At 46.5% G+C, this 26,343-nt stretch overlaps 1 protein-coding gene across 1 annotated transcript; it reads left to right on the top strand.

Annotated features, from left to right (window-relative positions):
- The first annotated feature begins 435 nt into the window (after window positions 1–435).
- CKAP2L (cytoskeleton associated protein 2 like) lies at window positions 436–26,339 on the top strand. Its single transcript, XM_072636753.1, has 9 exons — window positions 436–545; window positions 1,839–1,905; window positions 4,259–4,310; window positions 8,660–9,927; window positions 18,299–18,509; window positions 20,596–20,751; window positions 23,169–23,232; window positions 23,582–23,765; window positions 25,670–26,339. The coding sequence occupies exons 1-9, from the start codon at window positions 512–514 to the stop codon at window positions 25,896–25,898; spliced, it is 2,265 nt and encodes a 754-aa protein (XP_072492854.1). The 5' UTR covers window positions 436–511; the 3' UTR covers window positions 25,899–26,339.
- Window positions 26,340–26,343: the final 4 nt, after the last annotated feature.

Raw genomic sequence — 26,343 nt, 5'->3', positions numbered from 1 at the left:
TCTACACTCCTAGTGCTCCCCAAAATCCCCGTGACCCCTACACCCTAGTGCCCCCATGTCCTCTAATGCCCCCTAGTGCCTCCTAAAGTCCTCATAATCCCCATGGTCCCCAAGTCACAAGACGCCCAAGGTCCCGACTCGCCTTTAGGGTCCCCCAGAGCCCCCCAGAAGGCCCCTCCCGCGCCTCCACGCGCCCTGGCCGCAGAGCCCGCCCCTGCCCCCGCCACCACCCGGCAGTTAACAGATACCAACAGCCCGCGTCCGCGACTCGCCAAACCCGCCCCGCCCCGAACTGTCACTTCTTCCAATCACAGAGGTTCAGGGGCGAACCAAAGGGACGAGACAGCCAATCGTCAAGCGGTCCGTTTCCAGTAACCCGGAATCCCTTCCAGAATTTCCATTGGTCGGTTTCAAAACAACGGTGTCCAATGAGAGAGGAGAAAAGGAGGTGGGCGTTGGGGAGGGTTGGGAGCCCTCTGTGCTGTCGGGAGCCTAGGTTGCTGCGGGAGTCATGGTGGGGTCGGCGGCCCACGCCGCGGCCGTAGGTGAGTGTCAGCCCGCTAGTCAGGCGAGCCGAGCCCGGGAGGCGAAGGAGAGGGAGGCGTGCCCCCACCCCCTCAGCCCCGGGACCGAGAAGGGCCACCCCGACCTTCTTTACAGATGGGGAAACTGAGGTCAGAGCGCTTAAGCGTAGGGTTTGTCCAAGGGGAACTGTCAGAAGCAGGTTTTGAACCCAGGTCCTCTGACCCCAAAATCCTGCTCTCTTCCCACTCTATCCGCTGGGGGCCTGGCATATCTGCTTGTGTCTCCCCCCCCCCCCCCCCCACTCACCCAATACTTAAACACAAAATCCACAGGGCGACCCCCTCCTCCCCAAGGCCACTTACTGAAAATGCGGGAAATCAAGTCAGGGCATGATTGACTTGGCTGACGTGACCCTGGGCTCTGTCCCCCTGGCCAATGCCTGCCCAGGGTTACCGGGTGCCCCAGGCCACGGCCAGGGACCGATCAGTGACCCCCCCACCCCATCAGCACAGCTGGAGGGGAAGAAATCCTGATTCTAAACTGACCTGCCCATGGGAAGGTGGGCGGGGCACGGGGGTGGGCATTTAAAGCCGGGAGGGGTCTTACAGGTCCACTGTGATAGCAGCAGTAATGGTACTAACCGTCCTGGACATTATCATGTCACTGCATCATCATAGCCACTGGTTAATATGTTTCCACCGCTGTCGCAGAGGCATTACTGTGACACATTGTAGCACAATCCTTGATCAAGCTGTCACGATGGCGCTATTACCAGTAGCTGATGTTTTCCTAGCTTTAAGGGTTTGTAAAGCATTTTACACAGTGTGATCCCCACAGCCAATAACAATAGTATATCTACAGCACCTGCTATGTGCCAGGCCCCTCCCAACAACCCTGGGATCTCCATTTAACAGGCCACGAAACTGAGATAGAGGTTCATTGACTTGCTCAAGGTAATACAGCTACTCTATTGTGGCAGGATTCTAATTCCAGTCACCCGGGCTCCCAGGTCATGCACTCTATCTGCTAATGCCCCTACCCTACCCTACCCTACCCCCTTATTGTACAGCTGAAGGAACTGTACTACTGAGATAGAAAGGCTTTTACTTGCCCATGCTCCCTCTAATGATAAATCAGGGCCAGGATTTGAACTTGAGTCCTCTCACTACAAATCCACTCTTTCTACTGTATATAAAGGACAGTGCATTATGATGTTTGAAACCAGAATTAGGACAGCTATGTGAACTGAAAAAGACTGAGAAATTAAAAATTAACATCTTTTTTTTTTCTCTTTTTTTCTTTTGGTCTTGCAGAAGAGCGGCGAAAAAAGCTCCAGGAGTATTTAGCAGCCAAAGGGAAGCTAAAATGCCCAAACACCAAGTGAGTAAGAAAGAGTATGCATGTGTCTGTGTGTGTGTGCACATGTGCACGTGCTCTCAAAAACACTATTGATCCCTTACTACCCAAAATTCCCACCTCTGAACCATTGCCTTTCTTGTTGACATCTACAACACTGAACACTGGCTTGTGTGCTCTAGTGACTCGGCCCAGCTCAAAGAAAGGCAGACCTGCTTTCCTCGCTTCTGGTCATTTGCTCTTACCCATTTTGACCCATTGCCAGGGCCTAAACATTCCAGCAGTTTCAAGATAGAGTCTACAATTGGGTGTTACCCCTTAGCCCCGGAGGCATTTCATTCATTCCCTTTCTCTCTATTTGAAAGGTTGTCAGGCCTCAGCAAGGCTGGGCCTGGTTTGGGCACCTTTCCCTGACCTTCCATCCCCTCCAGAAAACAGCCTCCTCCCTTTTCCCCAAATGACCTTACCCATGCTTTGACCTCTTGGCTACAAAGGCTCCCTTCAGGGTTACCAGAGTCTCTTTGCCTCTAAATCCCACTGCTTTTCTCAGGTTTTTCCTTCTTGAGCTCTCAGAAGCTCTTCATTTTATTGACCATTGCCTCTTCCTGGACCCTCTGGTCTCCAGGGACTTGGGCCACTGCCCTCCTCACTTTCCTCCCACCCATCTGGCCATTCTTTCCCAGCTTCCTTTGCTTTGATCATCTGTGTCCTGCTAGCTTAGCATGGATGTCCTTGCATGCTCCTCCTCTGCTCTCTCCCTTGGAGGCCTCATCAAGGTCCCTTGGAGCATCTCTATGCAGATGACTCTCCTGCACTCCAGTCCTTCATCATCAGGCTCTGTGCGGGGTATTAGAGATACAGAACAACAGTCCTTTCTTTCTATTGGGAGTAAACAACCCATCCGCTGAAAAATAATGAGAAATATACACAAAGATAATTTTGGGGGTCAGGGAGACCCTAACAAGTACCCCGAGCAGGACTAGACTCCTGGTAGGAATTGAGAAGCGTGGAGGTAGGGGTGGGGGAAGTGCATTCCAGGTAGGAGAGCTGCCAGTGCAAAGGCCTGGAGGCAGGTGAGGGGCCAGGAGGGTTCAACAAGACACTTGAGGGTGCTTGGAGGAAGGAATGAGCATCCTGGAACTGGCTGGGGAAGGGTTTTAAAAGCCAAACAAACACAGGAGTGTGGGTCTTATCCCAGCAGCTGGAGAGAGCTCCTGGACCACACAGGGGAGCAACAAGGTTAGGTCTGTGCTTTGGGAATGTCCCCTTGGTAGCCGTAGGGAGAATGGGTTGGATGAAGGAGGCATGATATATATGATGAGCCCACAAAGAACACTGAGGACAAGAGCCAGAGAGGAAGCAGAACCAGGAGAGAGCAGGGTCCCTAAGACCCAGAAAGGACAGAGTATCTAGGAAAAAGCAATGCTTAGCTGTGTCCTCACTGCGGAGGAGAGGAAGGGTGAAGACAGAGAGAGACCAGTACACTGGCAATGGAGAGATCCTTGGTAACTTTCAGAGTGGCTCCAGCCATGTGGTAGGGGAGGGGACACCTGGGCTGGACTGGCAAGAGGAAGGAGGTGGATTGTGAGCAACAGTTACTAGTCATTGATGTGTTTAACCAAAACTAATAGCGTTCATGAGATCCCAGCCATCGAGCCGGGAGACATCTTAGCAGTCATCCAATCTCACCCTCAACCCATTTTAAATATGAGGAAACTGAGGCCTAGAAAAGTTAAATGATGTGTCCAGCGTCACATAGGCCAAACCAAGATTTGAACCCAGAAGCTTACACTGCCAATCCAGTGCTCTTACTATCAGTGTTTGATTCCTCATGGCTGTTTTACCCATATCTGTCGGTTTCCAAATGACTGTCCAAATGTCAGTGGAAGTGTTCCATGACCACAAGTAAGATGGTTTGGCTTAATTTCAGTATCTCAGTTTCTTTGACAGCACCAAACACTCAGAGAAATGCCAAGACATGACTTGATCATCTGTTCTGTTTGCAGAGGCTTTGGGGGCTGTGGTGGACAGATCAGTAAAAAGACCCAAGTTCAAATCCAGCCTCAGACACTTAAGAGCTGTGTGATCCTGGGCTAGTCATTTCACCTGTTTGCCTCAGTCACTTCATCTGTAAAATGACCACCTCTCTCCTGGGGTGGTTGTGATGTTCAAACAAGGTCATCTCTGAAAAGCCTTTTGCAAACCTGGACTCACGATATGAATGTGTGCTATTACTCGTGCTAATAGGATGGGATGGTCTTTAGGAATGCAGATGTAAGACATGCTTTGGAGATCTCTACATCTAAACAGGAATATCATAGTTTAGTTTCTTCCCTTGTGACCTCGAGATTGATTTTATTTTTTTCCTCTTCCCTAGGCCTTATCTCAAAGACCAGAAACAGTGTTCAAAGCCACCAACCTCTAGACCTGTAAGTAGAAATTAATTGCAATATTTCAGAATTGGAAGAGCCCCTCAGCTACTACCTACCTCCCAGTGGTCACCTGTCCTTCATTTCAAGATCTCAATTGGGGAGAGGCCTTGTACCTCCTGGTGCTGCCCTAGCCTCCTAGGAACTACATAGCTTTGACTGCTGGCAGCACTTTTCCTGACAGCCTTGAGCCCCTTTGCACCTTCCTCACTTCACTCCTGGGTCTGCCTTCCTCAATCCAGCCAAACAAGTTGAATCCCTTTCCCTCATGACAGATCTGTCAGCGTGATAGGCAGCTGCCATCTCCCTCCCTCTTCCAGCTAACCATAAAGCTCTGTCCTTCACCTGAACCTCATGCAGCAACAGATCATGGCTCTTCAGCAGCCTGGCTATCCTCCTCTGGACCCTTTCCTGCTTAGCAGCATTCATCTTTAGGTGGGGCAGCCCCCCTGAGCCCCATCCCTAGTCTAGGTGTGGTCTGGTGAGGTCGCCCCTAGCAGGGCCATCACCTCGCTATTCTGGGCTGAGGCCTCTCACTGGACCTGGCACTACCTTGCTTCTCTTTTCTCGGCTTTCCTCACCAGCCTCTGCTCAGTCTAAGCCCTGGCATCAGGGACATGGCTATTATAAGACCACGCCATGATTCTATACTCATCATCCATTGCCCAGGCTTGCTTCCAGCTCCTGAACACACTTTTTAAAAGCTGGAGTTTGGGAGTTCCCTGTGCCTGGGTCTGTTTAGACAATTGCCCTTTTTCTTGCGCATCAGAATTGCCTTCAGAATTTCATTCTTGACAGTGTCCCATCCTGGACTGGCTCCCTCCGTTCACTGGATCCTACCTTTCTTTTTCTAAACCAGGGAGTCTTGGCCTTTTCAGTGCCATAGAGCCCTTTGGAAGCAGTCTGGTGATGCCTGTGGTCCCTTTCTGAGAATCGTGTTTAAAAGCTTAAAATAAAATATATAATATTGTACAATGTAATATGAAATGCTTAAAATAAAATATACAGTATTGTACAATGATCATCTGTAAATGGCTTAGCTACTCCCAGCAATACAAAGATCCAAGACAGTTCCGAAAAGCCTGTGAAAAATGCTCTCCACCTCCAGAGAAGGAACTGATGGAATCTGAGTACAAATCAAAGCATTCTTTTTTCTAACTTTATTTTTCTTGGAGTTTTTTGTCTGTGTTTTCTTTTACAACATGACTAATATGGAAATATGTTTTGCATAACTCCGCATGCATCACTTTCTCAATAATGGGGTGGGGGAAGAATGGGAGAAAATTTGGAATTCCAAATTGTAAAAACAAAGGTTAAAAATTGATTTTACATGTAATTGGGAAAAAATTCAATAGTAAAATTCAAAAATAAATTTAAATGAGTAAGATTTCAAAGGAAGCCAATTATATTGAAACAGTTATTAAAAAAGAAAAACTTTTTTTTGCTTAAGTTCACAGAACCCAAGTTAAGATTCTTCTGCTCTAAATCCTTTCAAATCTGCTCTTCCAGAATCTATGCTTGGCTTTATTTCATTCTTTCAACAAACATTCATTAATCACCCCTATGTGTTTGGCACTTTGCTACATATTGGGGAAACAGACAAAAATGAAATAGTCCCTGCCCTGAAGGAGTACATTCATCTGGAATGAGTGTAGCTGGAAAGCTCCAAGATGATGACAGCCATGGGGGACACATACAGATACCAGCTATCAGGGTCAGGGACAGCACAAGCTTTGGGCTGTAAAGCTACACCTTGTCTAGTCAGTGGCCTCTAAACTAAGCAATCAAGGAGGCACAGATTCCAGGAGGGGGAGCCCACTCAACCCAACGTCTCCCATCATTTCCACCCCAGAAACCCTTTTCGTGAGAATCAACTCCAGAATAGAAGTTTCCCATCTTAGTTTTGAAGGATGAAAATGGTGTAAAGGCAACTCCACTTTCTGCTGCAAACGTCCAGGCAATCGAGCTGCCCTGTCCCCATTAGACTGGGCCTCTGGGCCAGACCTAGGAGCCAGATCCCAGTGTCTTCAGCTCATTTCTCCCTCTGTCCAAGCAGTAGAAGCCTATGACAAGATGGCTTCTGTCTGGGCTTCCATCAATTTTCACCCAAATTCCAGATTTCTCTACTCCTAAACTTCCCAACAAGAATATAACTCCTGAATAGGCTGTACTCCCCTACCCACTCCACCCTCTGGTTCCTGGATTTCCTCACATGAGATATGAACATACAGTGCTCCCCACTCCCCTTGTACCTATCCTGCGTCCCATTCACCCTTCCAGAGCCAAAGCTCAGGTGAGAGTATCATCCCCCAAGTTCCAGGGATATCTATGAAGTCAAATTGGCCTCCTTCCATTGGGACCTGTTCTTGACCCTGGGTGGTTTCTGTGCTTCATAAATGGACATGAAGCTATAGAGAGTTTTTAAATATCTACTTGAGAACTTTTTATATGGACCAAGAAAAATTTGTTTACCTGTTGGGAGTGTCGTGGTACTCCACTTGTTATTAAAGACATAAAGACCCAGTGACAGGCCATAAGCCTGCATTAAGCAGACCAGCCACACCGAGGCCTCCAGAGCTTCTCTCCATGTTGTTGTCTTTAGCCTTGGCAGCTCTTTGAGACCATCTGCTTGGCTGAAGAGCAGTTTTGATCACAAATTCCTGCAGTCTTGAAGTAAATGACCTATAGTTCATTGACGCAAAACCTTCAACAACCCAGAGGATATTCATGACAGAAATGAATTTCTCACAAATATGCCTGGTGGTATCATAAAGTATTGATAAAAGTTTAATAGCTTTGCTTTGTATCAATGACTGCAGGAAGATAAGGCCCCTTATTAAGATTTCTAAGTTACTAAACACTAATAGAGACCTTCTGAATTAATTTGTTCTATGTAATAAGAGTGTAGATAAGGTGATTTATTGAAGACAATGCACAAATTCCAATTTATGTTCCCTCCCCTGAGGAGTTTGTGATATAGTAAAAGGGTGACAGACATAAAAAAAAAGAAGAAAAGGCAGGAAATTATAAATCTGAGCTGAGTGGCACAGAAAAGGACAATTCAGAGAAAATGAGAGATCACAGGTTGTGATTAGATCTTCATCTTGAAAAGCAGGTAATATTAAAACAGGTAGAGTGTATTGGGCATTGTGGCACAGTGGGTAGAACCCTAGACTTGGAGACTAATTTCACATCTGACCTCAGACACTAGCTGTGTGACCCTGGGCAAGTCATTTACCCTTTGCCTCAGTTCTCATCTGTAAAATGAGTATAATAATAACACCTCCCTACCAGGGTTGTTTGGAGGACCAAAGGAGATATTTATAAAGTGAGACACAAATGCTAGCTAATTTCATTATTGTTATTATAGCCATGCCACAAAGGCAGAAAGACACATGGAATCTTGGTGGTCATGAAAAGATCATTTTGGATAAAAATAGAAAATTCATGTCAGTGAATGATAGTTTGGGGGCCAGACTATGGAGAGAATAAATGCCTTGCTAAAGAATTTATACTTTATTCCATAGACAATGGAGAGGAAGATTAATTTCTAAGAGGGATGGGAAGTAGAAAGGCCAGTACTGAAACTATTGCAATAATCCAGTAATGAGGTGATAAGGACCTGAATTGTGGCGGTGACAGTGGGACAAGAAGGAGCTGCAAGAAACATCGCAAAGGAGGGATGGGGACAACTTGGTCATTGATAGGCTGGAGCAAAGGGACAGGGAGGTCAAAGGTGGTACTGAAATGTTAAGCCTTAGGGATGGCATCGTTGAGAGAGAGAGAAGTCAAGAGAAGACAGTGGCCTTGGGGCACAAGATGGCGGGCTCAGTTGTAGGTATCTTCAGATCAACAAGCATTATTTAAGCCCCTGTCATATGTTGGAAACTGCTTTCAAACATGGAGATTCACAGACAAAAGTGAAACCATTTCTGCACCCAAGGGGCCCCATGATGAGTTTGAAAAGGTCCAAGAGGCAGCAGGGTCAGAACTGAAGAGAGAGGTGGGGAGTTCTGTACAGACTGGTATCAACTGTCGGGTATGCTCTGCCCCCAGAGCGGCCCTCCATCAGCATTGCCTATGTCCTCTGGCAGCCTCCCTCGAGGGTAGAGATAGGCAGCCTCATGTCTGCATGGATGTCATGACATGTTTAATGCCATCCTTGCTCAGGCCCGGCTAAGCTAAAGGTAGGTCCCTGAGCTCTGTAACTTGCCTATAGATGAAAATATCCTCATTTTCTCCAAACTAAAATAAGTCAAGTTAGACGTTTCACTGGGTCTGTTTTTAGCTTCTCTTTGAATAGATTTTCTTAATAAAGCTCTTGTTGCTGTTGCACTTTTCTCTTTCAGACGACTAGACCCAAAAAAGACACAGTGAGATGGACCCAGTCGCGTGCTGCTGGGAGGCCCACTGGGAATGTGCTCCAGCCGGGATCTTCCAATGTCAATGGAACCCAAAGGTCAAAACCAGCAGCACCAAAAATTCTGGGGAAAGGACCCATTACAGGCCCCCTTTCCTCCAAGCCAGAATCCAAACTCTCAGGGAATACCCACATCCAACATCTGCAGAAAACGGCATCTTCTACTGCGCATAAATTCTGTAGAAGGCCTCTGACATCAAGTGAGACCCAACATCTAAAGAGGTCCGCAGAGCAGAAGGTGACAAATCATAGAATCGCTGGCTGGATGGACTCCGTACCTGAGCTTCATGCTGAAAACCAGCTCTTAGATGACTTTCCAAAGGAGACAAACAAAGAGAACTGGCCTTTCCCAACCACTGGAGAATTAAAAAGGGAACCAGAATCTGGGTTTGGTAACCCAGCTAAAGCAAAGGACAGTTCAGACAATCCCAACAAAAGAGGTCTGGCTCCAAAGAAAGCTGTGGACAAAGGTGCCGAGAATAATGTCCTGAAAGACCAAGTTAACAAACCATTGGTTCACAAGATTCAAGTCTGGGTTCCCACAGGAAATTCCCAGCAACAGCTCCCCAAAGTGGCAGGTTGTGAAAGACCCAGAGACAAACATGGAAGGACAGTTACTTCTCATTTGGTTCAGAGCCTTGCTAGGACTCAAGAATCAGGGAAACTAGTAACCAAGAAAGAGGATGGAAAGTTCAACAAAGATGAAAAAGCTCACAATAGAACAAAGTTACAAGAAAACGGTGTCATCAAACAGACTATAGAAATGAGACTCCCAAGGACAAATCCAACAGTGCCACAGGTGGGGAAGTTTGGTAGATGTGATAACGGTAAGCAAAATCTAAAGCTGATGCAGTCTTGTACCAAAAGGAAGCCATCTGTAATGGCACCACCACTGGGAACCATGACAAGACAGCCTCACTTGATGGCTGGCACCTTGAAAGCACCCACATACAGACCTACAGAAAATGAGAGTAATTATACCTTTAAAAAAGAGCCACAGACTCTGGACTCCAAGACCAAAAGGACTGTGCCCTGGAATTATCCTGGGAGAAGCTTGAACTCCAAAGCTCAGCCCTGTTTCAGCCTGACAAAGCTGACCACAAGAGAAGAAGGTATGCAAGAGCCAGTTCTGCTGGAAGCATCCAGTCCCCAAGTCAAACCGAATACACGGCAGAAGAAACGCAAGGAGGATCGAAGGTATTGTGCTTGGCTTCTGAAAACGTGGCATCTTAAAATGGAGGATAGAATACATATATCTGTATATATGATAATCCATATAACTATATATCCATATTTCTCCTACCTTCCTTTGGTCAGAAATTAATTCGAGGGTGGGGAGAATTGATATATATAGTAAGTATAGATACTAAAATTGTTTTTTATTCTCTTAAAAATTAAAGTTGACTGCATTTCCATGAGATCAATTTGTACACAAAGATATGGTTGGCTAGAGAAGTAAGTGGGGATTTTTTCCTGTGCTTCGATTATGATTGCTATTCACAGAAAGTAAAATCTGTTTCAGCCGTCTGTCAGTCATACTGAACAAGGTACAATTTAGCTTCAAGTAGAAAACTGTCAAGTCTCCCCAGTGACCCTCCTGCCTCAAGTCTGTGCCACCACTGCTGAAGTAGTTGGTCCTAACTGCTCTGACAGTGTCACTCTCAAAAGTCTTCCGTGGCTCCCTATGGCGCACCAAAGGAAGGATGAACTTCTGATCCTGGCATTCAAGGCCCTTCCACAGTTTACCCCAACTGTACCTTTGTAGCCTTTCTTGCACTGCTCCCCTTCCTACATACTCTTCAAGCCAAACTCTTTGTTCCCTCCATGTCTAGCACTCTCCTATCTCCATGTCTTTGCCCTCTTCTTTTTTTTTTTTTTATTTTTATTTTTTTTTTTTATTTTGTAATGTTTAACAATCACTGCCATACAATTGCGATTTTATCCCTCCCCACCTACTCCCCACTACCCCCGTCCCTCCCCACAACTGCATACAATTCTGTATAGATTCTACATATACTTTCCTATTGAGTATATTTTCACTATAGTCATGCTATGTAGTCAGACTAAGATAAATGAAAGAAATCGTATAACAAATCAGAACATGATACACAAACACATACACATACACAAACATGATCTGCTACAATATGTGAGTGACTTCCATATTTCTCTCTCTGAGTGTGGCAGGCATTTTGCCTTGAGATCCTCCATTGGGATTTTTTTTTTTTTTTTGGTAAGAAGTTCTTGTGTTATAACAAAAATCTAAGTCTACCAGAAAAAACTCTCACACACTGTGGTCGTTGCTGTGCATAAAGTTCTCCTGGTTCTGCTCCTTTCACTCAGCATCAGGTCATATAAGTCCTTCCAGGCCTCTCTGAAGTCTTCTTGTTCATCATTTCTTATGGCACAATAGTACTCCATTACATTCATATACCATAATTTATTCAGCCATTCCCCAATTGATGGACATCCCCTTGACTTCCAGTTTTTGGCAACTACATAGAGTGCTGCTATAAATATTTTTGTACATGTGGGACCCTTTCCCATTTTTACGATCTCTTGGGGATATAGTCCTAGTAGCGATATTGCTGGGTCAAAGGGTATGCACATTTTTGTAGCCCTTTGGGCATAGTTCCAAATTGCTCTCCAGAATGGTTGGATGTGCTCGCAGCTCCACCAACAATGAATTAGTGTTCCAACTCTCCCACATCCTCTCCAGCATTTATCATTTTCTTGTTCTGTCATGTTTGCCAATCTTATAGGTGTGATGTGGTACCTCAGAGTTGTTTTGATTTGCATCTCTCTAACCAATAGTGATTTAGAGCATTTTTTCATATGATTATAGATAGCTTTAATTTCTTCCTCTGAAAATTGCCTGTTCATATCCTTTGACCATTTATCAATTGGGGAATGACTTGTATGATTATACATTTGGATCAGTTCTCTATATATTCTAGAAATGAGGCCTTTATCCCCGAGCTTAGCTGTAAAAATTCTTTCCCAATTTACTACATCCCTCCGAATTTTGGTTGCATTGGGTTTGGTTGTGCAAAAACTTCTCAGTTTAATGTAATCAAAGTTATCCATTTTGCATTTCATAATGCATTCTATCTCTCCTTTAGTAAAGAATTCTTCCCTTCTCCATAGATCTGATAAATACACTATTCCTTGCTTCTCCAGTTTATTCATGGTATCAATCTTTATACCTAAATCATGTACCCATTTGGACTTTATTCTTGTGTACGGTGTCAGGTATGGGTCTATGCCTAATTTCCGCCACACTGTTATCCAGTTTTCCCAGCAATTTTTGTCAAACAATGAGTTCTTATCCCAGAAGCTGGGGTCCCTGGGTTTATCAAACAGAAGGTTGCTATATTCCTTGCCTACTGCATCTTGAGTGCCAAGTCTATTCCACTTGTCTACCTCTCTGTTTCTTAGCCAATACCAAGTGGTTTTGATAATTGCTGCTTTATAGTACAGTTTGAGGTCTGGTAGCGCTAGGCCACCTTCCCAAGCATTTCTTTTCATTAGTCCCTTTGATATTCTGGACCTTTTGTTTTTCCAAATGAATTTTGATATTATTTTATCCAGCTCTAGAAAATAATTGTCTGATAGTTTAATTGGTATGGCATTAAATAAGTATATTAATTTGGGTAGAATTGTCATTTTTATTATATTAGCACGGCCTACCCATGAGCAACTAATGTTTTTCCACTTACTTAAATCTGACTTTATTTGTGCAAAAAGTGTCTTGTAATTAATTGTGTTCATATAATCCCTGGGTTTGTTTTGGCAGGTAGACTCCTAAGTATTTTATACTGTCTACCCTAGCTTTAAATGGGATTTCTCTTTCTATCTCTTGCTGTTGGACTTTGTTGCTAATATATAGGAATGCAGAAGATTTGTGTGGGTTTATTTTGTACCCTGCAACTTTGCCAAAGTTGTTTATTAATTCAAGTAATTTTTTACTTGAATCTCTGGGATTCTCTAGGTAAATCATCATATTGTCTGCAAAGAGTGATAACTTAGTTTCTTCTTTGGCTATTCTTATTCCTTGAATATCTTTATCTTGTCTAATTGCTACAGCTAACATTTCTAGTACCATATTAAATAATAGTGGTGATAATGGACAACCTTGTTTCACCCCTGATCTTATTGGGAATGCATCTAGCTTATCCCCATTGCATATAATGCTTGCTGAAGGTTTTAGATAGATACTGCTTATTATTTTATGGAAAGTTCCCTTTATTCCTACATTCTCCAATGTTTTTAGTAGGAATGGATGTTGTATTTTGTCAAAAGCTTTTTCTGCATCTATTGAGATAATCATCTTTGCCCTCTTCTTTTCCCATGCTCGTAACAGACTCCCTTCACCCTCTGCTAACTCTCTAGGAAAGAGCACTGGGTTTAGAATTAGGAGATTAATTCTGACTCCAAACCCATATCTCAATCACTTGTTTTCAAATCCCAGTACAGTGGACACAGCGCAAGATCTGGAGACAGGAAGACCAGAGTTCAGATCCTAGCGAACATACTTACTTAACCTCCCTAGGCCTCAGTTTCTTCATCTGGAAAATTTGGATACCAATGGCACTTACCCCACCGAGCCCTTGAGAAGATCAAATCAGTGAACATATGTAAAGTGCTTTGCCAACCTTACATAAGTGCCAGCTGTTATTAACATCATTATTATTTTTATCACCACCTGGTTAAGTCATTTTTCCTGCGTGCCTTAGTTTCCTTATCTGCAAAATGAGAGGGTTAGATTTGCTGATTTCAGAATTATTTGAATTCTAACTCCTGTAATCTCAGGAAGTCCTTCTCTCCCTTCAGGATCCAGCTCAGATGTCCCCTCCTTTGGGAGGTTTGCCCTGACAGAGCCCCTTGTAGCTCTCAGGTGAAAACACTTTCTTATACCTCAAGTTTCTCAGGACATTCTGCCTGGGATTCTCCTTTGCACTTCTCCCTTTTCCTTATATCAGTAAAATGCATATTCAATTATAAATTCCTTGAAAGCAGAGGCTGTTTTGTACCTGTCTCTTTTATCTCCAGCATCCAGCAAGTAGTAGATACTTAACAGATGTTGACCAAAGTGGTTCATTTCGTCTCTGTGGCTGATCCAGAATACCAGGACTCTGAAAGTCTTGTCCCAAAAAGAAATCAGGCTCAAAGCCCAGCAAGAGAATTAAAGGTTGAGTACTTCAAATGTTAATTTTGTTAGCCTGATGTTCAGGGCTTAAGTTTGTATTAAGAGTCCAGGATTGGCGACACACAGAGACTTACAGTGCTGTAGAGTCAATCGAGGTTCTGTCTGAACAAGCATCAATCAATAAGCATTCAGTACCTACTATGGGCCAGGGCCTGTGCTAAATGCAGCCCTTACCCTCCAGGAGCTTCCTTTCTAACGGGAGAAGGACAAGAAGTATGTGTAAAAATAATTACAGTTTCATGTAAAGTTAATACAAAAATATGCAACGTAGTTCAATACCTGGAACTTTGAATACTTTAGGCTGCTAAAATAACGAGCCTATCGCACCGAGAGACCGCGTAGGTGGCCGTGTGTTCTCTGCTTTAAGGCAGGTGGGGCAACCTGGCGCCTTTCCCACCAGTCAATGATAACCCACTTCAGTGTGGTGCTGTAACACGTACAAAGGCTTTGACATATATCATCCCATTAGATCCTCACAGCAAGGCCTAGGAGCTAGGTCCTGTTATTATTCCATTTTATAGATGAGAAACCAAAGCTTGAGAGAAGGTCAATGACTTGCCCAAGGTCACACAGCCAGCAAGTATCTAAGGCAGGATTTGAACTCTGCTCTTGACTTTATCTCAACAGTCTATGCCCTGTGCCACCTGGCCTGGAACCATGGGTAATATACTGTTCCCCATCGTATACTTTTGCCTTTTTTTGTTTCTTTCTCTGCTTTTCTCTCCCCTGCCTCTTTCTGCCTTCCCTTCCTGTCTGTAAAGCCTGCCAGTGGTTTTACATCCATGACATTTAGTACTAAAAAGACTGGCTGCCCAGAGCTGCCAGGGAGGGGCTGGGGGCTGCAAGAAAGATTAGCAAACCTTTTTTTTCAATTCTAGCATTTTAACTTTCTGAAGACGTACATGACTTTATAAAACATATGGTTCTAATGGCACTTTGGTTTAAATCCCAGGTGGGCTACAATACAGTGAGGTTTATATCTGTAGTTAAGGGACTTAGGGGGGAGTTTTATGAAAGAAAAAAACAGGCTAGTAATGCGTAAAACAGTGGGCCTTTATTATGACACATTTCAGCTCTCACAAGTGGGAGGGCCAGGAGCATGGGAGGGCCAGGAGCATGGTGGGACCAGGGCAAGGGGAAACGGATACAACTAGATCTCAGTCACCAGAAGGTTAGGTTAGGGAAACCCTGTTTTAACCCTCATTCCAGTCACTGAGACGTTGGAAGCAGTGGTCTTCAGACCTCAAGAGTAGATAAAAAGGGGTTGGCAATGTTCCTTCAGACAGGCTGCCCTGGAACTTGTCATGCCTGACCCTGCCAACCTGCTACTTCCCATCATCTCCACAACAAGACAGCCCAGTGTTTTATAGGGATGGGCAGCTTCTTGATAAGGCATGTCTGATTGGTTCCCATCTCTGATGTCCTAGGCAGATGAAAACTAGGTATTCGCTAATGCGAGAGACCATGCTGACCTATCTAGAGAGTACAAGAATAAAATATGGAAGAATATGGCAGGAAGTGAGTGAGGGGGATTTCCAGAGAAGTTATATGAACTAATTGGGTCCAAGAGAGGCCCAAAGCTCCAAGTGTTTTAGACCAACACTGATGCATTTGTGTATATGTATGTATGTATGTGTGCGTGTGTACATATATACATATGTCCATATACATGTTCATCTGACATCAGAAAGGTTCTATGTTGATCTCTTCTGTACTGGTTCTATATTTAAGTTACACAAGGTAATACAACGGCTATGTTGACGTTCAGTAGAAACATCACATCACAGTTGTCTCCGTGATACCAAAGTTAAATGTAGCTTGGGCACTGAGGGGAGGGCTCCAGTAATCTTATCCTGTTGGTACCATGAGTGTTAGCTGTCAGCACAGAGACAGCTTGAGCCAGGGGTGGGGAACCTGCGGCCAGTCTTGAGCCCACATGTGGCCTTCCGGGTCCTTGGGTACAGCCTTTGGACTGAGTCCAAGTTTTACAAAACAAATCCTTTCTTAAAGGAATTTGTTCTGTAAGGTTTGGATTTAATCAAAGGGTCACACTTGAGGACCTAGAGAGCTGCATGTGGCCTCAAGGATGTACGTTCCCCACCCCTGCTCCTGGGCCATAGGAGGTTTGAGAGGAAGGAAAAAGAGGGAAACCTGGTAGCAAGGAACGGGACAGGAGGGAGAAGCAGCTGCTGTTAGGTGGGGGCATCAGCGAGAGATGCTCAGTGGAACGCAGATACTCTGAGTTTCAAAGATGGGCCCGGCAGGGTGGGCCTGCAGGCAATCACAGTAATCATAGCTGACCAAGGATGAGGGATTAGCAGAGATGGTGGTCTCAGAGATGGGACAGCTGCTGACCATGGCCACATCTTGGCTTGCTGGCCCCTCCCCGCAAGGTGCAGGCCAACCAGAAATACACACACAGCCCCTCGGGAGCACAGACACCAGGATTCCCCTGACAGCTGCTTCCCCCAGCCAGGAACAGGGCTACAATCTGTGGGAGAGATGTGCCCCCGGGGCCCTGCTGCACTGCCCAGCCATGCCCACAACACTTCCTACTAATAACCCCTGCTATCCTCAAGAATCAAACCCAGCCCCCAAGAACTCAGGAACAGCCTGCTCCCTGTCTCCTTAATTAAGCCCTTGCCTCCTCCCTGGGGGTGTGAGAGTCAGTCAGTCTCAGTCAGTTAGCACTGATCCAGCACCTTCGAGGTGCCAGGCACTGAGCTAAAGGCTGAGGACACAAGGGAAGGAAGACAGTACCTGTCCTCAAGGCCCTGACACCCTGATGGGGGCAATAATTTGGAAAAGTGTTGTTGTTCAGTCATGTCCTACTCTCTGTGACCCCCTTTGGGGTTTTCTTGGCAAAGTTACTGGAGCAGTTTGCAGTATTCTTCTCCAGCTCATTTTACAGATGAGGAAACTGAAGCAGACAGGTTAAGTGACTTGCCCAGGGTCACACAGCTGGTGAGTGTCTGAGGCTGGATTTGAACTCATGAAGATGAGTCTTCCTGACTCCAGGCTCCTTGCTCTGGGCACTGTGGCGCCCTCTGGCTGCCCAACATGTTCCTCAGTACGTACAAGAGAAAAAGAATAGAGAAGGTGCACTCGGGGAAGGCCCCAGCAGGTGAGAGACTAGGAAAGGCTTCCTCACTCTGGGAAGCCAGGAGGTAGATGCAAAGGGGAGCACTCCAGGTGTGGAGAAGGAAGGACAGGGAGCAGATAGCCTGCCTCATCTGTCCATCCTCAGCCTCCTAACAGGGAGGGAAGCTTGAAGGAGATTCTGACAGTGACACGGCGGGGGAGGGGGGCAGAGGGGATGGAGGATGCCATGCTCAGCTCAAATTCCCCGCGGCTTCTGTGATAAGGCAAGTGTGAGGGAAGGCTGTTCTGCAGAGACAGGGCAGATTGTGGGGCTTAGAAAGCCAGGCTAGAGCACTCAAACTTTACTGGGCAGCAAACAGGGATCAGGGAAAGGGCTGGTGACAGCAGAGACACTGTCAGATCTGTGTGCAAGGAAAATGAGTCTAGGTTAGAGGCAGCTAGGCAGGTGACACAGTGGAAAGAGAGCAGGATTTGAGATCAAATTCAGCTTCAGACCCTTCCTAACCTCTGTTTGCCTGAGTTTCCTTATCTGTAAAATGGGGATGATATGAGACATTTGTAAAATGATTTGCAAGCATAAAGAAATGGTGGCTATTATTATTATTGGAGGATGTTGAGACTGGAGGGGTGAGACCCATTGGTAACAAGGCCCAAGACAGTACGGCTAGAAGGGTGGGGACAAATAGAGGCCTCCGGGGAAGAACTGACTGGACTTGGAAGCTAGTTGGAAGCAGTTGTGAAAAAGGAAGAGGCAAAGCCAATGCAAAGACTATTACAAATACAAGGTGACTCTGACTACCTTAAGCCCAGGGTAGGGCTGGACACCTAAGACTGTGACCTAGGTTCAGAGTGCAGTCTTTCAGGCTTGGTCCTGAGGTAGGGTGGAGGCTGGGGGATGCAGAGAAAGGGGAGGGGTCATACAGAATCAGAGAAATGATTTGCCTCTTAGCATGGGGGGATTTGTTGTAATAGCCCTAGCACCTATGCGGTACTGCACAGAGGATGAGCCTGCCTGCCAGGAATCATCATTGGAGGGCATCAGATTGACGCTGTCACCAAAGTGTTTCCACAGAGTTCCTGCATGCGCCTTTAAAGACCTAGGCCTGGGGGAGTGGCAGACAGAGAGGGAAAGCTACTAGATTTCCATTAATCTCTTCTGGTTTTGCATTAGCCTCAGTGTCCCCTGTATCCCTTCTCCCTTCTCTTTTCCCCTTCCCAGAGCTCTCCTTTAGCCTTCTGTTTTAAATCCCGCAACAGGAAACAACTGGAAGAATGGCTGGCATCCAAAGGGAAGACCTATAAACGACCCCCTATGAAGTTTCTAGCACAAAAGAAAAACATGCAGAAGTTCAACCTTTCCTTCTGGAACAGCATAAAAGAGGAGGAAAAGGAAACAAGGACCGCAGAGCTGGACCTATCCAACAAAATCAAGAGCACCCTGGCAGAGTGCCTGAAGCTGGTAGAAGAGGTGAGTGGAAGCAGCTGGGCTGGCCTGGGGGGCTGGCCTGGGGGGCAGGCCTGGGGAAGCTGGCCTGGAGGGCTGGCCTGGAGGGCTGGTCTGGGGGGCTGGTCTGGGGAAGCTGGCCTGGGGGGCTGGTCTGGGGGCTCCATGGAGGCCAGCATATGTCTCAGAGACAAAGTGGCCAAGTGGGTCACCCTCTCTAATCTACAGGTTTCAGTAGTTTTAAGGGAAACCAGAAACCCCTGGTTTGTAGTGGGTGTTCTGGTTAAACAAAATGGCCTGGCAAGGCTGCAGGTCAGCCGTGGATGCCTGTAGAGGCCACACTTTCCATTCAGAATCGTTCCCTCATTCATATTTGATGGAGCTGTCAGTAGCATCTCCCCTCCCCACACACACACCTGCATTGTCACACCTCTGAGCTGGAAGGAAGGAAACAAGCATTTATTAAGCACCTACTGTGTGCTGCATTGTGCCAAGTGCTTTTACAAAAATGTCTCCTTTGATCCTCATGATAGCCCTGGGAGGTGGGTGCTATTATCATCCCCCCTTTACACTTGAGAAACTGAGACAAACAGAGTTTTGGGGATTTGTCCAGGGTCACACAATTAGTATCTGAGGCCTGATTTAAATTCGGATCTTTCTTAATCTAGGCCCAGCACTCTACCCACTGCACCACCTCCACTTTGTCCATCCTTTAAATCCAACTCAAGTATACCCTTCCCTGATTCCACCCTGCTTGGTAACAACCTAGCTTGCCATCTAGTATTGTTGGTTTGAAGTAGCTACTCCATCTTAAGACCTATGGTGAAGAAGAAAGAGGCCTCTGGGAATAGTCTTGACAAGCACCCGAGATTTAGGGAGACTAGTCTTGAAAGGATTCAGAGGAAGGCTCAGTAAGATCCCATGGACAACAATTCTTTTCAAGTCAACCAAGGAGGGATAGGAAGTTCTGGAAACTCAAAGGAAGCAGTTAGGAGGAGGATCCCGAAGGCGCATTGTCCAAAGAGACTGACATGCATGCTCAGCTGAGATTGTTTTTAAAAGCGTGTACATTTGATGGTGGTCGGGGGGATAATGGTGACTGGGAACATGGCCCCGCTCTGGGTGAAGAGCGGTAGAGGTTCTGGTGATGAAAACAAGATCCCAATTCTTAGCTAGCTCAGCTTAGTGGAGGAAAGGAGGGTGAAAGCAGTAAAGGAATGGGATGACAACAGCTACAGTCAGAGAGAAAGCCATGCTTCTTGGTTTTTCTGCCAAGGAAAAGGCTCTTTGGTTTTTCTGCCAAGGAAAAGGCTCTTTGGAATAGAAAAGACAGAACAGCTAGTAATGTCCAAAGCGAATAAGGAGATGACAGCCTTTCTGGAGTACCTGGTGAAGTGGTGGGGAGGACTGTCAAGCTGTCGTGTCAGACCTGTGGTGATGACGTTGCTGCAGAAGTGAGGAGCAGTGGGGGTAGAACCCAGCACCCAATCAGGCTTCCTTGGCGTTGGTTAGTTGTGCTCAGCTGACTCCACCTTCTCTCCACTTTTTTACACTTCATTACAGGGAGTGATTTGCTGGCTAGGGAGGGATTTATTCAGAAATTAAGGTAATATCAAGTCATATGAAAATAAAAGGTATCAAAAAAATAAGGTAGGGGTTGGGTTTTTTTTTGAGTTATGGATAATGGAAGAGCTAGCAGTCAACTCGAAAAGGATGGAAATCTTGTTCTAGTTGTAAGGGGCACAGGGAGAGAGGGGAGAGTGGAGTCTAAACAATGGGCCAATGTGCTTGACTTCAATCCTTGCAAAGGAAGCAGAGGTTAGCAAGACCTTGGGTGGTTTCATCAGAGCCATGTCATATCCTCCTCCTTGTCAATAAAAGGGAGTGGGGAGAGGGGTGGGAGGAGAGTACTTTGAAAACAGATTGTTGTAAGCATTGTTAGGAGAACTGGAGTTCATCAAGAAATGGCTGCAGTGCAGAAGCAGAAGGAACCAATAAAACATAATCAATGTTTGTTAAAATACTTGTACAAATCATGCCTGAGTAAACCTGCCTGCTTCCATGATACCATCACAGTTGCTTAAAATGTGTGGGCTCTTTGTCCCCCTAGGGCGTGCGCTCTGATGAGATCCTGGCTATACTCTCTGGTTTTCCTGAGGCAGAAAAGTTTGCCACATTCTGGATCTGCAAGGCCAAGCTGCTGGCAAGTAAAGACAGCTCTGAGGTGATAGGGCTCTACGAAGCCGCTGTCCGCTGTGGGGCCGAGGTGAGTTCTCTCTGATGCAGCTCTCCCTTCAGGAGACCTTGCCTTGTGACCAACACAATTCATCTGAACACATTCTCAGAACCAGCCTTCTTCCTGCCATCTCAAAAAGGTCTTTGTACTTTCATGTAGCCCATTGGAAGAAGGATGGCCACCCTGCAGGGGCTGATGTAAGGCCCCCACTGCCTTACACATTGTAGGTGCTTAATAAATGCTTGTTGCCTGGGTGCTTGGGCTACTAAACATGAGTGGGCGTGATAGAAATGGGGTGCCAGGGAAGGTGGCCTCCCCTTTCTGCTGTGCTGCAGGACCTCAGGCTTAGGAGCTGCCCCTCAAGTAAAAGTGTTCATCTGAGTGATCACCAAGGCACTTTCCAGAAAGGAACCAAGTTGTGAGGAGTTTTAGTGACTTCACATATTAAACATGTTTATGCCACAGTACAGAACTGGTGTAGAGTCAGACTTCTGAGGTGATTGGGTTTTCGGTTTTGGTTTGGTTTTTCCCCAAGGCAATCAGGATTAAGTGACACAGCTAGTAAGTGTCCAGTGTCTGAGGCCAGATTAGAACCCAGGTCCTCCTGACTCCCAGGCTGGTGCTCTATGCAGTGTGCCACCTAGCAGCCCCTGTTATTTGTCAAAGTATGTACTGGGGGGATAGCCAAGATTTTCACAAGCTTGTTGAAAAAGTGGGTTTTTTAAAAAAATATATTCACATGAGCAAAATGGAGTCTGTCCCTGAGGAAATGAGGATGTGCCCCACACAACAGGAGTGCCCAAAAATCTCATGGCCTCGTAGCTGGAAGGGACTTCCAAACCCTCTTATTCCATGGAGCCTTTCATTTTACGGATGAGGAAACTGAAGCAAACAGAGATTAAGTGATTTGTCCAGGGTCACGCAGTTCATACCAGAGTGGGATCTGAACTCAGTTCTTTCTGACTTCAAAACTTGTGCTCTTTCTCCTGTAACATATGGAAAGGTCTTTGTAACAGCAGCACATAAAAGTAGCACATTCTCTAAAAGGCCGGCCAATACATGAAGCCAGAGTGTCTTCCTCAGGAGCACATCAGGGATCTCTGTAATATCATTCAATTCAGATAGAAATCCCTGCCCCTCTTAACGGATAGTCTGACTGTGGTGTCTGGAAAAAAAAATCCCATCACCTGGGGATGATATTCTCCAAGTCTGGCCAGGCTGCCCCTTTGCCAATAAATGCACCATACCCATGCAAGTCCATGACCAATATCTTTCCCCTGTGGTCAGCTGGCCAGGCTGGTGTGCAGGATTGGCCTAGGTGAGCACATGGTCCCTCACCCCAAGCCTCAGAGGACTTGAGGGGAGGATGCAAACACATCGACCACTATAACTAAAGGAACGGTAAAGAAGCATGGCATGAGATGACCCCATTATGAGAAACAGCTAAAGTTTTGGAATCTTAAAAGGGAATTCTACTTATAAAGACCCATGCAAGATGGCCTTGTACATAAATCTAGTGCTAAGGACAAACAACGAAGCTTAGAGATCAAAGTTAGGAAGGAGTTGCGTTTACTGTTCTGGGATGGGAGGAGGGCATGCAAGTGAAACCCCCGACCCCATTGGGTAGTTAATACACCTACTCCTCCCATTCCCACTGTGTACCTGGAGTACAATTCTGCCATTCTGAATGACTACTGAATGAAAGCAGGATAGATTTGGAGTCTGAGGCCCTGGGTCCAAAGCCCAGCTATGCGCTTTCCTACAAAAATAATGTCACACTTCTGTCCAAGGAGTCAGAGGAGCTGGGCACCTGTTGGAGGTACCTCCGAAGCTCAGGCAGGCCTCAGTCTGCTCTTCTGTGGCATGTGAGGTCCTCCGTCCCATGCTGTCATTGTCACACCTTGAATTATTGCCAAGGGCCTCTGTGGCCCAGCTCCACAGCAAGATGGCAGCAAGGGTACCTTTCCATTCAGAGTCTGTGAGCTTCTGGCAGCCTACCTTCTTCACTTCTATGACATTTTCTTGCAGAATCAGGACTGATGAGATGCCCAGAGGAGGATGGGGGGGGTGGGTAGAGGTGCTCCTGGGGGAACATTGCTTGAATTTGAGAATGCATGTCTGGGGGAAACAAAGCAATTTACAAAAAGTCCCTTTTCAGGAACACGTCTCCCTCCCTACAGGTCAGAAATACCTGGCGTCTTCTTGTGCTCCCTTCATTCATTCATTCCTTCCATGCATCAGGGACAGTGGATTTTTTTTAATTATAGCTTATAGCTTTTTAGTTGACAAGAATAAAAGTGAAATATATGTGTGAGTGCGTGTGCACAGCTTTCCTTATTTGCTGCAGAGGACATTTGATTTCCACAACTCTGACTTTGAAAGGTCTCCATCTCTCCATTCCACCCAAATCCTGTCTGACGTTGCATGTGTGGCTTCCTCCCCTACAGCCGATACAAGAATTACGGGATGTCGTCCTCAGTATTCTGAAAAGTGCCAAAAAGATGACAGAAGGTAATGACGTGATCTTTCTGTCCCCCTTCCTGTGAGGTGCCACTGAGGCCTTGGGCCGCAGAAAGCTTTCTCATGAACCCCAGGTTAAGGACCCCTATTTAGAGGGTAAGAGAAACTGAATTTCGGAGACTTCAAAACCTGTGCAAGGCAATGGTTTCCCATGATGGATCCCCATAAATGGATCCACATTTAACTAAGGAGTCGCCCCCACACATTCATTCCCTGTTTCAGTGTGTCTACTCCACATTTAACTGCATGTGCTCACTGCCTTTTATGTTTTTGGTTTTTTATGCTCAAATACTTAAACTGTTCTTGAACTCTGCCTTTGTTCTCGACCTTGCGCACCTAGAAATTACCAGTGAAACTAATTCTACATCTGTGGAGGAGATGGCAAAGGAAGAGACATCTCAAGGATTTGATTTTCTCCCTCCAAGAGAGATAGTCCAAAGTGGAGCCTCTCTCCAAACAGCCAAGAAGTGCAGAGACAATCATTTAATGCCCTGTATCAAGCTGCAGATCACCCCCTTGCCAAGGTAAGGATGTCCCCAAGTGCGCCCCTCACTCCTGGTCCTGCCCTACTCTTCTTGCCTCAAACGGCATGATCGTAGCGGTTGCTGGGATTTCTCTGGTGTTAGCCAAGAGGCCTATCGACACTGTCCTTGCTGCTCCTTCTCTGAAGGAGGCCCAGTTATGGGAGCCATGGAGACTGCATGGCTTGTCTGATCAGCTCCTGGTTAACTTAGGGGGGCCGTTATTGGTGGTAGTTGTTATAGTTACATGACGTGATTAGTATAGTCAATCAGCAGACCTTTATGGGAGAGCAGGCACTGTGGGACTGGCCCATCCCAGGCATCATGGAGGATACACATGAATAGGGCAGGCTGTTTGGAGAAAGAAGACATCCACACACGTTAAAAGCTAACTCACAGTTGAAGGAATGAATGCCGTGATCAGTGCTGTCATGGCAGTAGAGACCTGAGGACCACAGCAGTCCTGGTGAGGGGAAGCTCCTGGGGCTCAGGTGTTCAGGGAGGATTGTGGGGAGGGGCGGTTTCCAAGTCAGGCTGTGAAAGATGGTCAGGGTGGAGGTGGAAGGAGGCATCGCCACAAGCTAAAGATTTTAAGTCAACTTGAATGAATCTGTTTCAAGCTTACAAATAAGCCCTGTCTCAAAAACATGTTTATCCACCAGTTGTTTGAAATGCAACACATTTTCCCATAGAAACAATGTTACAGGTGATGTAAATTTAGGCTGCTAGGCCAGGCCCCAAAACCTCTTTGATCCATCACATATCTGAGGCATAATACCATATTAATACAACTCAGAACCTAACTGCTCTGTATACGTTCCTTTGAGAAAATGCGTTCATAGTGACAGCAAAGAAGGCCAGAAACACCCCTCCCGCTGCCAAGCTCCAGCCCGTTGGGGGTGGGGTGAGAGGTGAAGGGACCCTGGACTCCAGGATGGAGAGATGAGAAGCAGGAGTGGAGCGAGCCTGGCAGGGGACTAGATGGCCTGAAGGGGCTGAAGCTCAGGATGGGGCTTTCCCTCTGCACCTTTTGCCCTCTTTTCTTCCCCAGCTGCTGCCTGTGAGCCTGCCCTCACAGCAGGGGGGTGAGAGCCTCTCAGCGAAAGAGAAGTCTCAGCTATCCCAGAGCACGGTAGATTTGATCTCATCCTCTCTTCCTTTTCCTCTTTGCCCTCATTCCAAGCCATTCCAGCTGGTCCTGAGGTCAAATAAGGATGGGGGCTGGGGAATCAGGTCATAGACAGAGGTCAGGTCTGGGGCTTCTGCATTCAGGGCACAGGAGAAGGAGGAGGGCACTGCATGGGAGCCACACAACTTGGGGGGAGAACTCCAGGAGGCACAGGCCAAGGCAATCCTTTGTATATAGGGCAAGAGCCCAAACATCAGCGTGTGACCACATGTACTGAACACATGGCATCGGCCTTTTTAGGGAAAGAGGTTAAGAGAGCCACTAGTTTCTAAAATGTCAATGCAGGGCACCTCCTATTCCTGCTTAAGATCTAGGAAGAGAAAATCCAAATGAAAAATGAACCAGAAGTATCCGTTCTCACTGTCTGGGACAGGCAGCGGGGCTTTCCACCATGTTTCAGGTGTGGCGTTTGCCCATTACTGTTCATTCCCATTCACTCGCAGCAGCTGGCGGGGGGGGGGGGGGGGGGGGGGGAGGGGCAGGGCGGGATGCACAGCCCAGCAGCCCTCTGTTGTCAGAACACGTTCTCAGAACCCCCCAGGAGAACACAAGGAGACCCATCCACATTCACTTACAGGGCACCCTGAGAGGTGGGGGAAGCTAGCTAGCCTAAGACTTAAGATGTGCCATGAATAAGGCCGCCCCTCCCACGCCCACCCCACCCCATCATTGTAATAGACTCAAGCATAAGGGGCTCCCTGTCTTCCCTCCCCCACAGAACCCCTGGAATGCCTGAGAAACAAGAGGTAAAGCTCATCACTCCTGTGCGACGCTCCTTGAGGATCGAGCATTCGAGGCCCAACTACCCTGACACGCTTCAGGAGCACAGCGTGGTAGTGGCCTCCCTTGACCAGCTGCCGAGGGTGACAGAGGCCGACTGCTTCATCTACTGTAAGAATGAGGCTCTACCGGAGGAGACTGAGCTCCAGATCTTTGGGGCGTCATAGCTCCTGGCTCTCCTGGAAAGGGGCCTGATGCTCCAGAAAGCCCTGGTGGGAGCCCTCCCCCGGCTCAGGCCAAGTGACCCCCGGCAGGGTGGGCCAGGCACAGCCTTCCGGCCCTGGAAGCTCAGTCCAACGTCGCTGGGATTCACTGAGTAGTATAACCTGTGCACATTACATACCACAAGCTTAGACTTATTAGTGATTTATGAGACAGTATTGGGAAATATATGACCTTCAAGTCAGTATTTATTTTATCTCTGTTACTGTTGATGATGGTGTCAGTGCCCACCGATGAGCTCTTTAAGCTTGATCTGCACTTTATATCCATTGTGTCATTTGATCCTCACAACACAGAAATTATTGTACCCATTTTACAGATGAGAAAACAGGCTGGCATTAAATGGTTTTCTCAAAATGACACAGTAAAGGTGAAGATCTTCCTGCTTCG

This window comes from Notamacropus eugenii, chromosome 1 (genome assembly GCF_028372415.1).
Source record: "Notamacropus eugenii isolate mMacEug1 chromosome 1, mMacEug1.pri_v2, whole genome shotgun sequence".
Classification (NCBI taxonomy): domain Eukaryota; kingdom Metazoa; phylum Chordata; class Mammalia; order Diprotodontia; family Macropodidae; genus Notamacropus; species Notamacropus eugenii.
This window is presented reverse-complemented; position numbering and strand designations above follow the sequence as displayed.